Source organism: Schistocerca cancellata, chromosome 3 (genome assembly GCF_023864275.1).
Source record: "Schistocerca cancellata isolate TAMUIC-IGC-003103 chromosome 3, iqSchCanc2.1, whole genome shotgun sequence".
In the NCBI taxonomy this organism is placed as follows: domain Eukaryota; kingdom Metazoa; phylum Arthropoda; class Insecta; order Orthoptera; family Acrididae; genus Schistocerca; species Schistocerca cancellata.
This window is the reverse complement of record NC_064628.1, coordinates 147,537,357-147,554,013: the sequence shown is the minus strand read 5'-3', so window position 1 is coordinate 147,554,013 and position 16,657 is coordinate 147,537,357. Positions and strand designations below refer to the sequence as shown.

Genomic DNA, 16,657 nt, shown 5'->3' with positions numbered 1-16,657 from the left:
CAGTTTTACTGTCATTCACTGTTCTATCTAACTGACTAGCTACAAAATAGGTCACTTTAATTGAAATCAAGACTAAATTCAAATCAAAGCATGGTGTATGAAATTTAGGTAACCTTCTAAATAAAGTAAAAAATCTATCTCACACAGGGCTAAATTAAATTCATTTAATGTCTGCAGTCTGTTTTAGAACAGACCCATGTAAAAATGTGTTGATATTCCGACAGAGTTGATGTACAGATCTAATATCAACCCTATGGAATTGAATGATTTGATACTGGCCACTCAGTTACGCTTTGCACAAAAGTATTTTCAGTTTCAAGGTCCTTTCTAGGGACAGTTAGATTGCTTAACTGTAGGGTACCCTCTGTTCTGTGAATAAAGAAGTTTTGTGCACAACTCAGATATGTAGAAGATGTGATGTGTATATGTACATTCACTACAAGACAACTCAACAAATTCTTGCATAATTTAAATAGTAATCATAAAAATACTCTGTTTTCAAAGTAAATGTTTAACAAACCCATACATGTCCTAGATCTCACTGCAGATACCAGGACACAGACACATTGTTTCAGAAAATATAGAAACACTAAATCTACAGTAACAGTATCACCTGATTTGCCACAGTACACAGTAACACATGACCATGCAATTTTCCACCGAATGGTACACCTTCTTATATCTGTATCTGTGTTCAAATAATATTTCAAAGCAGAATTCCACACAATAAAATTTATTGCCCCAACCAATAGACACAGTCTTGGCCTAACTAACCACATCTCCCATAGGAATCCAAAATTCAAAATTATACCCCTCCTCTATTCTCACATGCTGATTCTTCCATTGTCTGCAAGAAATGGTGCACAACACTATACTTAGGACAGGTATCACAGAATGTTACAAAAACACTGACATCAAGCAACTATGGGATGTCCTAATACATGAAGACACAACCCAGTGTATATTCAATACCAAAGATAACTGTGTTGTGACTCCACATTTTCGTAGCATGTACTGAGTGAAGTCCAGAAGTACCACCCACTGTCCCATGTACTTCACTTAGCAAATAAAGGCCAAAACCTCATCCTGTTGGAACTCTGGGAAGACAGTAAATATGTAGCCCATATTGCTGATTAGATCTTAAGTGACCAAACACATCTGAATACTTCTCCAATTCTAAACCTCGTATTATCCTTTGAGTTTCCCTCTCTGCCTGTTCTTTCCTATTCCTCCATTTTCGTGTCTTTATTACTTTCGTTATATTTTACTGTGATTGCCTTTGTACTCTGTATATTATGTTGATAATTGTTTGTTGTTTCTTTTCTCATCGAAGATTTATGGGACATAATCTAGGGAGCGTTCATACCCAAAATACAGCATCAGTAACTCTCTCGCAGTTATGGACGGCTACATAGGCAGCATGGCTCAACATTTCTGCAGGGGATTTTAAACGACTTGTTGAGTCCATGCCACATCGAGATGCTGCAGTTCACTGGTCTAAAGGATGTCCAACACGATATTAGGACGTATCCCACGAATTTTGTTACCTCAGTGTATTTATCTTGTGTGTTCCTGCAGATATAGAACCTATCTCATTTTTATTGTGCTCTACAACAACTTCTTTTTCAGTGAATTTGCCTGTTATAGAAGTGAAAGTTATTGCATGATAAGGTTTTTACTGGTATATCCACTTTTTGTTCAATGTGCGTCTCATACAAGCATAGTTTAATAAAAAATAACTCTTTCTGTGCTTTAACATTGTATAGTTGGCTTTTAATCTTCTCCATATAACAATATTTATATTTTATATTCTTTCCATGCTTTAGATGCTGACCTTTTTACCATTTGTACTAGTTTTTATCTTGGCATTCTTGTTTCGTTCAAACATATTAACCTTGAAGATAAGTGGGTAATTTTTTTTATTTAAGGAGGAATTTTGTGTTTTGTGGTTGTCAGTAGATATGAGGATAATTGCACTCACAAGTGAAACTAGCCTACTAGATAAAGTTTAGTCTTCATATATGTACGCCATCTGGGTAGAAAAGTACTTTCCTAGAAAAATTACATTTTAACAATTTACGTGCGATCACCTTCTACTTCTCTGAAAATATCAGGCATTACTGAGAATCAAATAAGTAAAAGCAAAAGGTATAGTAGGAATCCATGGATAAGAGAGGAGGTATTGAATTTACCTGATGAAAGGAGAAAATATAGAAATGCACCAAGTGAAGCAGGTGGAAGGGACTACAAACATGTAATAGTGAGACTGATAGGAGGTGTGAAATGGCTAAACAGAAGTGGCTAGGGGTACCCAAATCTTGGATAAAGACAAGTACCACTCACACAAAGACTGAAGAGAAACAGCTGCATGAATATCATAAGTTCACAATGCAAATCAGTACTAAGCAAAGAAGGGAAAGCTAAACGGCGGAAGAAATATACAGAAGGTTGTTCAAGGAATATGAATATTTAAGAAAGGGAAAAGAAAGTAGGTAAAAACCAGTTGCACACACGATACTGCGAGAAGATATTTGACTGGCGTCTGAATGACATAATGGCATTTGAATGAAAGATTCTGAATGACACACAGCACCGTTAAACCGAAGACTACTCATCAATCGTTCGCTTTGGGAATGCTAGAATAAACCTACACTTGCGACATATTACTTGCTCTGAGAAGACCAGTCTTGTATGATGTTTATACGTCCGAACATTGTGCAGAGTTGCGAGAGTGAAAGTAGGGGAAACATACATGTTGTAATGCAAGTATTACTGTTATAAGAAAGGTGTAGACTTTAGAGACCTATAAAGATAGATGTTGGTTTAGAGGATAATTTCAGTCATGAACGCTGATTACAATATTAGTATACAGGCAAAATTGAATAGCATATTTCATATGACCTGCAGACATATTTCAATATACCTGACATGTTCCGTCTATGTCAATGAAAAGGGACACAATATGAGTTTAACAGCATTAAACGTATGACTTTATTATGGGTAATGAAACAAATATGTACATTACATGATTATAAGTGCATGGAAAATTCCTAAGTAATACACAGTTCACATATATATGCACTTTTCACTGATTCACAAGCAGCACAAGGACAGTCACACACTTGCAATTTTAGACTGAAATGAAGTCCACCAAGACATTCTTAGTTATTACTCAATCGTCTACAATATACACCGCAGTTGGTTCTGTATGAAAGACACTTAACAATAGGGACACAAGACGTGATCCAACTGTCTTACAAGAGTCTGATATGATGGAGCTCCTAGGTACAGCAGTTAAAGTGCAGCTGAAGTTGTACACCCTGTAGTGGCAGTCCTTGTTGATCAAGCTGTAGATGAGCTAGAGGATGCAGTTGATCCTTATTTACTTGCACATCCAGCACGGTATGGCCAGTCACACACTTCCAGAGTAGGGTTGAAGTGAAGTCCAGCAGGACAGTCGAATGTGACAGGTGTCCCATGGTCACATTTGCAGAACTTGGTGCAGTCGGATGCATGGGGAAGATGCTTAGCAATAGAGTTCTCATCTTCATTCTGTGGACAGGAGCCAACAGCTGGGCAGTCTCCTGATGGAGCAGGTTTAGCTGTTGAGCTTGGTGCTGATGTTGGAGCAGATGTAGTGGCAGCGCTTGTCGGTGCAGCAGTGGAGCTGGGAGCCGAAGTTGATACTGATCCACCTGCGCAACCTGCATTTTCTGGCCAGTCACATACCTCCAGAGTAGGGTTGAAGTGAAGTCCGGCAGGACAGTCGAATGTCACTGGTTTACCATGGTCACATTTGCAGAACTGACTGCAGTTTGAGGCATGCGGAAGGTGCTTAGCAATAGAATTCTCATCTTCATTTTGTGGACATGTGCCGACAGCTGGGCAATCTCCTGATGGAGCAGGCTTAGCTGTTGAGCTTGGAGCCGATGTTGGAGCAGCTGTAGTGGCAGCACTTGTAGGAGCAGCTGTGGAGCTGGGAGCTGAAGTTGATGCTGATCCACCCGCGCAACCTGCATTTTCAGGCCAGTCACATACCTCCAGAGTAGGATTGAAGTGAAGTCCAGCAGGACAGTCGAATGTCACGGGTTTCCCATGGTCACATTTGCAGAACTGACTGCAGTTTGAGGCATGAGGAAGGTGTTTGGCAATAGAATTCTCATCTTCATTTTGTGGGCATGTGCCGACAGCTGGGCAGTCTCCTGATGGAGCAGGTTTAGCTGTGGAGCTTGGAGCTGATGTAGGAGCAGCTGTAGTGGCAGCACTTGTCGGTGCAGCAGTGGAGCTGGGAGCCGAAGTTGATGCTGATCCACCTGCACAACCTGCATTTTCTGGCCAGTCACATACCTCCAGAGTAGGGTTGAAGTGAAGTCCAGCAGGACAGTCGAAAGTTACTGGTTTCCCATGGTCACATTTGCAGAACTGACTGCAGTTTGAGGCATGCGGAAGGTGCTTAGCAATAGAATTCTCATCTTCATTTTGTGGACATGTGCCGACAGCTGGGCAGTCTCCTGATGGAGCAGGCTTAGCTGTCGAGCTTGGAGCTGATGTTGGAGCAGCTGTAGTGGCAGCGCTTGTAGGAGCTGCTGTGGAGCTGGGAGCCGAAGTTGATGCTGATCCACCTGTGCAACCTGCATTTTCTGGCCAGTCACATACCTCCAGAGTAGGATTGAAGTGAAGTCCAGCAGGACAGTCGAATGTCACGGGTTTACCATGGTCACATTTGCAGAACTGACTGCAGTTTGAGGCATGAGGAAGGTGTTTGGCAATAGAATTCTCATCTTCATTTTGTGGGCATGTGCCGACAGCTGGGCAGTCTCCTGATGGAGCAGGTTTAGCTGTGGAGCTAGGAGCTGATGTTGGAGGAGCTGTAGTGGCAGCGCTTGTAGGAGCTGCTGTGGAGCTGGGAGCTGAGGTTGGTGCTGATCCACCTGTGCAACCTGCATTATCTGGCCAGTCACAGACTTCCAGTGTAGGGTTGAAGTGCAACCCGTCAGGACATACAAACAGTACAGGAGCTGCGTGATCACATTTGTAGAAAAGTGAACAGTTTTGGCTGTCTGGTAGATGGTCTGTGTGATCCACTGGGTCTACTGGCGGACAGACGCCTACAGGTGATGCGTGGACGGCAGCAGTAGCAATTACGACCAACACGGTCGTTAACACACTTGCTGAAAAAGAAAAAATGTCAACGTTAACTATCTTTCGCTGAGAGACATTCTGTTTGTTCAAATTTACTCGTTATTAACAGCATACTTTATACACAACAGTAAATTTTCTATACTATGACTCAAAACGAATTATGGAATTGTCGTGGTCATTAAGCCGCTGAACAAGTATGTTTTGCCCTCTGCTGTTATGCAGAGGGCACCCTGTACCCAACAGCCTTCCTGGTTTATAAACAGTTATTGGTAATTATTTCTCCATATATTTGTAGAACGAATAATACAAGTTATGTATGGCTTCTATGAAGCCATAACAGATCGTTTTACTTTAAACAAAAATTCCAGTGACCATGGCTCCACAGTATGCTGGTAAAGTCCTGGAGCTATACGTTTTAATTCCGGAGTCCCGACAAGGCTTCTCATGATACACGTATTTTGTGCAGCAGAACAGAGGAAAGCTGGTGGAGAATGACGTGCAGTTGACGAAAGTTTAATGTAATGAAACAACAGAATAAAGGATTCTGATGCCTATATACACTAAATAGATAGGGCAGCAAGAAACCAAACATTAATGTCATATATGCAGCATTCCATTATGTGCTGTTGTCTCTTTAAAGTCTTGTGATACGAATTAAACTTGTCAGCTATGGAAAAAGCTGGATTATTTTCTTGAAAATTTTAAAAGGTAACGTAAGATCACTATTTCTTATAACAAAAAGTTCCTCAACTGCACCCAACTGCAGTGGCTAAGGCTTTCCTAGACGGCACAGGAGCAGAGAACTGACAGTTTTTACTAATACACAGCACAGTTAGGATGTCTAAACCTGTACCCAACCAATTCCATCGATGTTTCTTAAAGTGTTCGCAATGTGGCATTATCCCTGGGGCACGATTAACACACGATGGACCAACCGAGCACCAACCCCCTTCTGTTTCCGCCTTTCCAGTGAATCCATGACCAGTAAACACTTTCACAGTTGGACTCTACGAATGGATTTTTTTAGTCTGTCAGGAATAAGTCTATTTCAATGCCAAACTATACCGTCAGCTTGTATTCGAAGATACCAAACTGAATTACTCTTCCCATTACTAAAATATTAACTGTAACGCTATGTTAATGTCACTATTCCCGTACATCTCTCTGGCAGAAAAAGAATGTCCTTCCGTTAGTGTTTCACTGTGAGCCCGAGATGAATTCTGCGAAAAAGTTTGAAAACGTGCTTGTTGATGCAAATGCGAAGCGTGAGAATTGCTGAGTTAGTTTTCATCAAGTTTAAATACTGGCCGTTACACACAGCTCAGTAATTTTTGATAACTATGGAAAAATCCAGTTATGTAACATTAAATGGCGTAATCTAACATCTAATTCTGATCAGACTGTTGCAAAATTTACTTGCTCAGGTGGTCTGTCTTACGAAGACAAAAGTGTTTTATGGGTTATTTTCTGAAACCACAAACTGACGGTACACAGCACTGCAGGAAACCTTTATATACCTGTCTGATAGTCATAGAAACTCTTGGTTGGAATATCAGCAATATACGCAAAAGGATGGGCAGCTTCCCACCTTAAAGATGAAAGGATAAGTTGAAGACAGGCACAACGAAAAGAATATTACATGTTTAGCATTCGGCCAATGCCCTCTTCCGAAAACGAAATACCCACATACATACACGCACACAAACACACACACTCTCTCTCTCTCTCTCTCTCTCACACACACACACACACACAGACAGACACAAACACGAATTCATTCACACAAGCTAGGACGCCGCACTCACACATGACCGCCGTATCCAGCTGCTCTAGCTGGAATTCCAGAATGCTAGTCCAAGCTGATGGGCGTGGCTCTTATGTGTGCTTGAGGTGTGCTATTTTGTGTGAATGAATGTGTGTGGGTGTGTTTCCCTTTATAGAGAAGGCTTTGGCTGAAATCTAAAAATGTAACAGCCTGTCTGCTACCCAATGTGTCGTATTTATGGTGAGAAACAATCTGTCCTTGTCTGATAGTTTTAGGTAATATAAAATACAAATAATCTTATTTTTCCTCCTTACATTCGTAGCTGAAAAATCGAGATCGTTCCAAGACCTCTTTCACATTAGGCGGATCGTTTTAAAGTGATCTGTGTCCAGAGTGTATTGCGCATGAGGAAGGCCTTGAAAACCACTGTCTCCTCTGTGATCACTCACTTTCGTACAGCAATTCCGGTTAACTTCTAGATCAGTTTCAAGATACTGTAAATGTATGGAGTGAGCTACATCCAAAGGTATGTAAGTTCGGACGCTCATTGTAACTTCAAGTAAACTTTAAATGGATTACGAATAATGGTATGATAATGCTGTCCCTGTCGTGTTAACTGTTTAGCCAATCATATTGGCATTTAGGTGTTAAAAACTTTCAGTGAAGATTATTAAAACTCCCATTGCTAGTACTGCCTATCAACGGCAGTAAGATCACTACAACAAAGACGTTACTCGCTGTCGGGAAGCCAGAATTAGGCTCGGATTGACACGAGATCTCTACAGTCGCCGCTGTTGAAGAACGTTTAATATCAGAAACGTTTGTTACATCGTATTTTCCTGAAAAGATAGCGGTACAAAACCAGACCAAACGCTTCATATTTTAAGACAAAAGCACGGGATCCCTCAAAAAGTCATAACTGGGGTATTCATACGGCCATATAATATCACAAATACTTTCAAAATTATGAATTCCATAGGGTGTAACACGTGTTTGAAACTAATGCAGGTGAGCCCGTCTTCATGATGGAAACTATGAAAACTATTCATTATGTACGTTTCATGTTTGTAAACAGAAATATAAATCCTCGTCGATAACATAAATACAAGACAGAACAAGAAAAATAAAAAAATAAACTAGTATGAACAGCGCAGCAAATAGGAAACCTTTCTAATTATTGGTTTAAATAATACAGCAACCCTAAGTAACAATTTACCAAGATAGTTGGCAAGATAGAAAATATATTGCGTGTGAAACAGATACCAAATTTCTAAGAGTTTTCCCAGAGTTCTAGGGCTTTGGAACAATTTGATATTTCACAGTCATAATTACGGACTTTTGGATTACATCATTAAATGTTTTCCATCTATCATTAAAAGGAATGACTGTGTCAGTGGTGATTATACAAGAAAACCAGAAAATTTTTCAATCATTCGGTGTATGCTTAGTGTTTGCTGTTTAGTTGCTAAGGCTGACCCACGATGGAGCAAGGAATGACGACAAATAATCTGTCCTAAGTAAACAATCCTCATTTACAGAAAATATAATTCAGATCCACACGTTTGTTACGAAAACCAAACTACTGACTATCTACATCATTTTCTAGCTACAACCATCTAATTCAACTTAAATAGTTTCTAATGTACTATGTGAAACACAAGTTTGACGAGTAATGTAGAGCAAAAGCAGCCATTAAATTCTACAATGCTACAGGAAGGCTCCAGTGGACCTTTGTAGAATGAATGTGGTGTTCTTTCAAATGCTATAGTATCTTTAAACAGAATTCACAATCAACCTTTGTTGAAATAAAGTAACCGTGTGAAAGAAACAGTATTACATAAAGCAATCTAACAGTCACGGTTAATTAGTTCACCTGTTCCAGTCGTTAAATGTTAGCTCACACCCCTAAAGTCGACACATACAATTAATGCACGGATTAGGAAAAACAGCAGTTAGATGTAATGAGAGGAATGAATTCACTGCTGCTATGAGTATATTAAAACCAAAGTGGTGCTTGAAAAAGGCGTGCCAAGCCCAGAGTTAAACAGTAACTTGAACAGAAATAAAAAAAAAATTAATCTTATACAATGATGAGCAAAACTTAAATATTTTTCATTGATAATAATTAAGCATTTGCAAGCTTAGAGAAAGGTTTTGACCGAGTTGACTCGAGTATTCTCTTTGAAATTCTGAAGGAAGCGAAACTCTATTTAATAATTGTACAGAAACCAAAAGGCAGTTATAAGGGCCCAGGGGCATGAGAGGGGGACTTGGAAGAGCAGTTGAACAGAATAGACAGTGTCTTGACAGGAGGGTATAAAATTAATTTTAACAAAAGCAAGACATGGATAATCGAATGAAGTCGAAATCAATCGAGTGGTGCTGATGGAATTAGATTGGGAAACGAGACACTGAAAGTAGACGATAAGTTTTGTTATTCAGGCAGCAAAATAAATGTTGATGGCTATAGTAGAGAGTATATAAAAAGTATACTGATAATGGCAAAAAAGCGTTTATAAAGAAGAGTATATAGATTTAAGTGTTTGGAAGCTTCTTCTGGACGTATTTGTACGGAGTGTAGCTATGTGACGATAAACAGCTATAAGCTTTCTATATAGAAGCTTACGAAATGTACTACAGAAGACTGCCGAAGGTTAAATAGATAGATCTCGTAACCAGTTACGAGGTACCGAATACAACTGCGGAGAAAAGAAATTTGTGGTTCAGCTAGACTAAAAAAAGGGACCTGTTGTTAGGCCACATTCTGAGACATCAAGGGGTATCCAGTTTAGCGGTGGGGTGGAGGGGGGGGGGAGGAGTAAAAGTCGTAGGATGAGACCAAGAAATGAATATAACAAGCTGATTCAGAAGGATATAGGCCGCAGCAGTTATTCAGAGTTGAAGAGGCTTGCACAAGGTAGAATAGCACGGAGAACTACAACAAACCAGTCTTCAGAGTGAAGACCACAATAGCAACAACAATAATTTCGGCTCTTGAAATGTTCAACATTCTAAAAAGATTTCCTAACTTTATCTTACGATTCAGGGTAAAGAAATGCAGAAATTGAGATGAGAGCATTGGGATAGTCGTTTATTTTCTGAGTCATTCGAAGTAAAGTCTTTTAATGCTGTTACCGCTGCTTTAAGCACAATGATAAATCCATTATTGTGTACATTACGTCCAATAGCTCTTCTCAGGTACAATTATGCATAGAAGTCCACAGGATGAGTCATCACAATGCTATGAGCAAATGTGGGTTGGATAACTCTTTAGAAAAACTCAGCGACATACGAAACTATAATACCTGTTAAACTACACATTTAAGAAGAAACACCTTTAATTTAATGAAGTGTTTGTAAAACTTAACATTATTGCAGAGCTCCTATAGAAGTGGATGAGCAGAGAATTTTATAACAAATTAACAATCGAGTCAGCAGCAGAATTACAGAAGAAAATTACTCAAGTTCTGTGTAGTAAAGTATTATGCAATTAATACGGAACTACAAGTCAAAACTAGATGGAGTTTGTTTAACATCCAAAACTGCAATGCTTAACGTTTATTAACAGTGAAATTCTGTCGCAAAATAGTGCCTTATATGACCCATCTAGGCAAAATTATAGTTTAATAAATGAATAAAAATAATGCTTTCCATGCTACAGGAAAAACTTCTGTCAAATACCAGAGTAGTAGAATAAGAAACTAAACCGAGTGGTCTCAATCACAGAACATCCAATAAGCACTCAGTAAGTCATAGCTGCTAATAAATTTGTGACTTTAAGTAACGAAACCATAAGTTCTATCTAACATTGTTCTAATTTGTTATTTCATCTCTTAATTAACTGAATGTTGCTTTAATTATAGTTATTAATCAACAAATCTGAAAACAGGTCACAAGTGGTAAACTTTCTGCAGATACGAAGTACACAAGAAACATGAAAACGTTGCACCCTATTCCCAGTGGCAATCCCCTTGGGGATCCTCAATAAACAGACACAGAAATGTATGTGGTATAGAGTCGATCCCTAGTGCATGTCTAACACATCTGTATAGGGAACCCTTTGAAAGATAGCAGAGGCAAACACAAACACAGACGGTAAAATAAGCTATTGCTGTAACTCACCTCGTAGATTCATGTCGGAAACGCGTCGGAGATTTCGTCGGTTCTAAGCGAATGCGCCTACTATGGATAACCAGTGGCGGCTAGAGCTTATATATCACAGCGCGTATGGAATTATCACAGTGAAACGAGTTATCTTGATCTTATCTCGCAAAGTGCAACAGGTGGTATGCCACGAACGGGAAATGCCAAATTTCGGAAGGTTACAGTGCGAAAGCAATACGCCCATTCTTTGACACGCTCTTTAGATTGTATCTCACGTCATCTCATTACGTACGGAGATACGGGGATATATTTGGCTGGGAAATGCACTATGCGCTTAGTTACAGCAGTTGACCCCACCACAAGCACGTATTGATTGCGCATGACGGAAATAAAGATTGCTGTTCTTCACGCATATCAGATATTTCTGTTATTATGTAACATTTCAACATTTTGATATGTACCTGGAAGTCGGTTATGATTCAAAGGAATAATGGATATGCAGTTAACTTATTGGATGTTGGAAAGAGGAATAACATGCAGCTGCATGGGTTTATGCAATGTACGATCATACTTTTTTATAAAACGTACCTATTTTTTATAAAATGTAACAATAATTGTCGGGATGATTTTTTAATATTCACAGTAGTTTAACAACGTGTCTAGCTTAAAGACGCCATTGACTTAAGTTATTCTCCACACTAATTGTTCCTTCATCAGACGTATTAAGGTAGATAACTATTCTCATAAATCTTTTAGTAGACGTGACGGTCTAGCAAGTTGAGTTCTGGACTCCATTCCGAGATATCTCGGGTTCAATCCTGAGTGGGAGTGGGGATTTCTTCTCGTTCCTGTCCGTCCAGGATGAACACCTGTCCACTCGCCCTGTTATCAGTTTGAGTTAAGGGAGATCATTCCAGCGGATGAGGGGCCATTATACAATCAAGTTTGTTAGACAAAAAAATCCAATCAAATACTGGACAAAGATGTTTCACGCGGAGCAAAAGGGTGGAATTACACTCTCATCCAATATTTCGTCAGAGTTTCAGAATGATGGACAATGACTTTTTATTGTGGCCTGGAACTGTGTATTACGATTGGATTATGTTTGCATTTGGAAGAGAAACAGAGTCGTTTCACGGGGAGATAATAAAAGCCTCCAACAAAATTTGTTCACGGAAGCTGCAAGTCAAGAATGTAAAGTCGTATGAAACTTACTTGCGAATAAACGAGAGTACATTTCAATACGTGCTCAAGAAAGTGGCTTATCTATATCAGCAGATACACCGTAACATCGCTATTTCTTGCAGCAAGAGAGAGGTACTCTACAATACAGCGCTCGAATACCGCTGTGCACATTGACAAAAAGGAATACCAGAAATGTTTGAAGCTGAAGGCAAATACCTATTTAGTACTTACTAAGGCCATTAAAATATTTTTATTTCTACAAAAGTTGTAGATTTTCTGTTTTATACCCTGTGGATACATCCTGAACGTACTCTATGGTTAATGGCCATAACAATTTTCTTACAGCTCTCGTTTCTTCATATTGTGTTTTTGTATTCGGGATACAGTGCTTCATCTGCCCCGTACACCTCTATCAATTTCGTCGTAGATGCGACACACCATGTTAATTTCGAAGACATGTTAATAAACATCGGATGTCAGACAGCTACAGCGATGCAAGCGCTCCTAGTGGTTACATTTCTCATTGAGGGAAACAGAAGAGGAACAATTTCTTTGATCAGATCTAAGGCGAAGCGCTGGATTTGAGCAAATAAACTGGACGTTAGGCGACATTTGACGAAAGTTCCTTGTCACACTGAGTCCCATATACTGTACGAAACAACATCGTCCAGTACATTTTATAGTGTAACATCGCCCTAAAAGGTGGAATGACGGTCGACTAACCACCCTACCCCACATAATGCCGCTGCAGATGGAACTGGTGCACTCTACCTTCAGTCAGGCCAGAACCCAGTTTACGGATTGAGTGCCACGGACTTTACCGCAAATGTTTTATCAACGTACCTCAGCAGTGCCAATTTTTGAAACTTTGCGACGAAACGCAAAGGAAAAAATGCATAATCCGTGTACGAACAGACCGGAGCATACGAACTCCATTTTTCCAAAACAGAGTAGCGCATTGGACACTACATTACGCTGTAGCCTCAGGCACTGAGGGCTCTAAGTAATGTGGAAGGGAAAAAAAAATACAAGACACTATCGGCACCATTTTACCTTCAAAGAAGGTGAAGTTTACGAATCACGCAAAAGATCTACTGAAAACACTCCCAGGTTCACGGCTGTGTAGGGAGAATTAGAGAAGGGAAATACTTCGGGGATTTTCTTCTTTCAGCCTAACACGTTAAGCATGAAATCGCATTTGATTCGATCGTTCGGAGTTTTTCAGTAGGACATAACGAAACAGCCGTTTTTGCTGCAAATGCTTTAACGAGAGAGTTTGAGTCTCAGCTATCTACAAGTTGCACATACACAAACGTACATACACAAACTGTTATTCATCATAATTTATGCTTTGCTAGATTTTAGGAGTTTTCGAAAGATTCCTGTACGTATCTTGGTCTTCGACAAGTCAATTTTCACAGTTTCTTTTCCTAGAGCAAACATCTCGCAATATTAAATTTGAAACTTTTAGTGCACAGGAGCATAATTCTAATTGATACGCAAAATTAGCTGCCCTTGATGATGACCTCTGATATAAGAAAGCTTGTAGATACCTCGTAGCAGTTTCAACGCGGGATCTGATTCGAAATCCATCTGCACTACATGTGACTATCAACGAAAGTCAACTATAAGCACAATTATCGGTTGTTGAGATGACAGGAAACTGCATTACGGTTAAGAATCAAAGCTCCATTATAAGGTGCCCATATGATAACAACTAACTTGCTGGTAAAAGACTTTTCGTTGACGATGAGTTAACTGATTCGCCTCAACATAAACGTGATTCGTGTGGTCAACGACATCCTCATTAAAAAATAAATAAAAAAAACAATTATTTAATAACCTGATCCATCATACCGTATTATCAACATTTTCTAGTGAGCCCCGATAAAGAACTTACTTTTGTAGAAAACTGCCATACTCTATCGTAACTACCACGTATTTAAAAACGATGAAATATCCCAGAAATTGACGTGCGTTTAAACCTGTTACTTGTTTTAATAATTTGCACTATTAGTGGAGTTCTTTCCAGAAAATTACTAATAGGGCTACAATATACATTCCCGAAAGGAGAATAGTAAATAAACGTGTCACTGGTTTTGACCGTTGGATATCCACTAGTGCACATTCGGTGTGTCTTAGGGAACACAGTATGATACTGAACAGATTTACTACATAACTGTTGTATAACATTTCTGCTGATGGTCAAAATGATGCTTCTTTTGTTAATTTGATTCCGAAATTTATTTGTGTCTATGTATCTGATGTCTACATCTACATTACATTTACGTGATTACTCTTCAATTCACAACAAAATTCCTGGCAGAGGGTTCATAGAACCACCTTCAAACAATTTCTCTACCTCTCCACTCTCCAACGGCGTAAGCGAAAAACGAGAACTTAAACCTTTCATTGCGAGCTCTGATTTCTCTTGTTCTGTCGTGACAATCATGTCCCCCGTTGTAGGTAGGCACCAAGAGAATATTTTCGCAACCAGAAGATAAAGTCAGTGATTGAAATCTCCCAAGAAGATCCAGCCGTAACGAACAAATCTTTTGTTGTAAGAATTGTCATCTCAGTTCACGTATCATGTCCGTGGTACTCCCTCCCCTATTTTATAAAATGAGATTCCCTTCTTTGAACTTTTTCATTGTCCGAGGGCAGACAGGCCTGGTGCAAGCAGTCCCTTTAGTAGACTTGTTGCGCTCTCTAATGTTCTGGCAATAAATCAAAGTCTTTGACCTGCTTTATCCACAACATCAGCTACGTGGTAGTTCCAATTTAAGTTATTTGTAATTGTAATTCCTAAATGTGTAGTTGAATTTTCAGATCTACAGTCTTTAGATTTGTGTCATCTCTCGTGTAACCGAAATGTAATGGATTTCTTGTAGTACTCATGCGGATGATTTCATATTTTTCATTATTTACAGTTAATTGACACTTTCCGCACCATACAGACATCTTGTCTACATCATTTTGTAATTGGTCTTGATCATGTGATGACTTAAAAGACAATAATTGACTGCTTCATCTGCAAACAATCTAAGAGGGTTGCTCAGATTGTCTCCTATATCGTTTATGTACATCAGAAACACTAGCGGAGCGTGTAATACTGTCTTCGGGACTGCCAGATATTACTTCTGTTTTATTCGATGACAGTCCGACATCTGCAGTCGATATTACTCATTATTTCGCGAGAATAATAAGCTAGTTTTGTTTAACAAGAACGATATTTTCTGAATCTGTGCTGACAGTACGTCAATAAATCGTCTCCTTTGAAATAATTGATAAGGTTCGAACACAGTATATGTTTCATTAATCCTACTGCAAATCGACGTTAGTAATGTGGGTCTGTAGTTCAATGGATAACATCTACTGCCTTTCTTGAGTATTGGTGTGACTTGTGTAACTTGCAGGCTTTAGGTACGGATATTTTAACGAGCGAGCGGTTGTACATGATTGGTACGCATGGAGCTATTGAATCAACATATTCTGAAATGAACTTGATTCACGTACAATCTAAACCGGAGGTCTTGCCTTTATCAAATGATTCCAGCTGCTTCGTTACACAGAGGATATCTAGTAAGTGACTCATATTGTCAGTTGTTCATGATTCGAATTCTGGAATGTTTACTTCGTCTTCTTTCGTGGAGAAGTTCTGGAAAACCATATTTAGTAACTTTTCTTTACTGTCACTGTTATCAGTGAGGGAGCCATTGTTATCGTGCAGTATAGGTGTTGATTGCGTCTTGGTTCTGGTGTACTTTGTGTATGACGAGAATCTATTAGCGTTTTCTGCCAGATGTCGTTGTAGAAACTGTTCGAAGCATCTCGCACTGAAATTGACTATAAATTTAGAGCTTCTATAAAGTTGATCAATTTTGAGGATTTCGCGTTCTTTTAAATGTCGCATGCTTTTTTCGTTGCTTCTGCAACAGTGTTCTGCCCTGTTTCGCGTACTATGGGGGATAAGTACCATCTCTCATTAATTTAAGTGGTATGTATCTCTCGCCTGACATCGATAATATTTTTTCGCATGCCTATGCTTACATTAGCAGATCGGAAGACATGCAAGTGGTCAGTTACAAAGGCGTCCAATCAGCTTTAAACACGTATTTTTGCCATGTGGTTTAAATATTAAAAAAATAGCATGTTTTAAGGACAGTGCCACGTATTTCTTACAGTTGCAGTACACTACTAATATCCGTTACAAATAATTCATCAGACGGCCTTTAGAAACTTCTTCTGAATCGACTGGAGAGAATGGAAATACGTTGTGAAGCAGTGCACTATTTGGGACATCACGTTTTTCTCGGTGACAAACTTCTTTTGTTCATTCACATCACCCGTACTTTGAAGCAGTAGCAAACACATCATCTTGGAGGGAGCACTATATCGGTAGAGCAAGACGGGAACGCAGTGGCATTCTTCCGTCTTTGTGGAGCTAGACGCAAGGGACAT

The 16,657-nt window shown here is 39.3% G+C and overlaps 1 protein-coding gene across 4 annotated transcripts; it reads right to left on the bottom strand.

Moving 5' to 3' along the window:
- Positions 1–3,237: 3,237 nt before the first annotated feature.
- LOC126174763 (probable chitinase 10) lies at positions 3,238–11,094 on the bottom strand. Of its 4 annotated transcripts, none has more exons than XM_049921095.1 (3): positions 11,030–11,094; positions 4,039–5,171; positions 3,238–3,729 (listed from the first exon to the last, which is right to left on the bottom strand). In XM_049921095.1, exons 1-3 carry the CDS (start codon positions 11,040–11,042, stop codon positions 3,379–3,381), a joined length of 1,497 nt encoding a protein of 498 aa, XP_049777052.1. In that variant the 5' UTR covers positions 11,043–11,094; the 3' UTR covers positions 3,238–3,378. The 4 variants fall into 4 exon arrangements, with proteins under 4 accessions (XP_049777052.1, XP_049777051.1, XP_049777053.1 ...); XM_049921094.1 differs by having other exon boundaries at positions 3,238–4,013; positions 4,323–5,171; XM_049921096.1 differs by having other exon boundaries at positions 3,238–4,347; positions 4,657–5,171.
- Between the last annotated feature and the right edge of the window lie 5,563 nt (positions 11,095–16,657).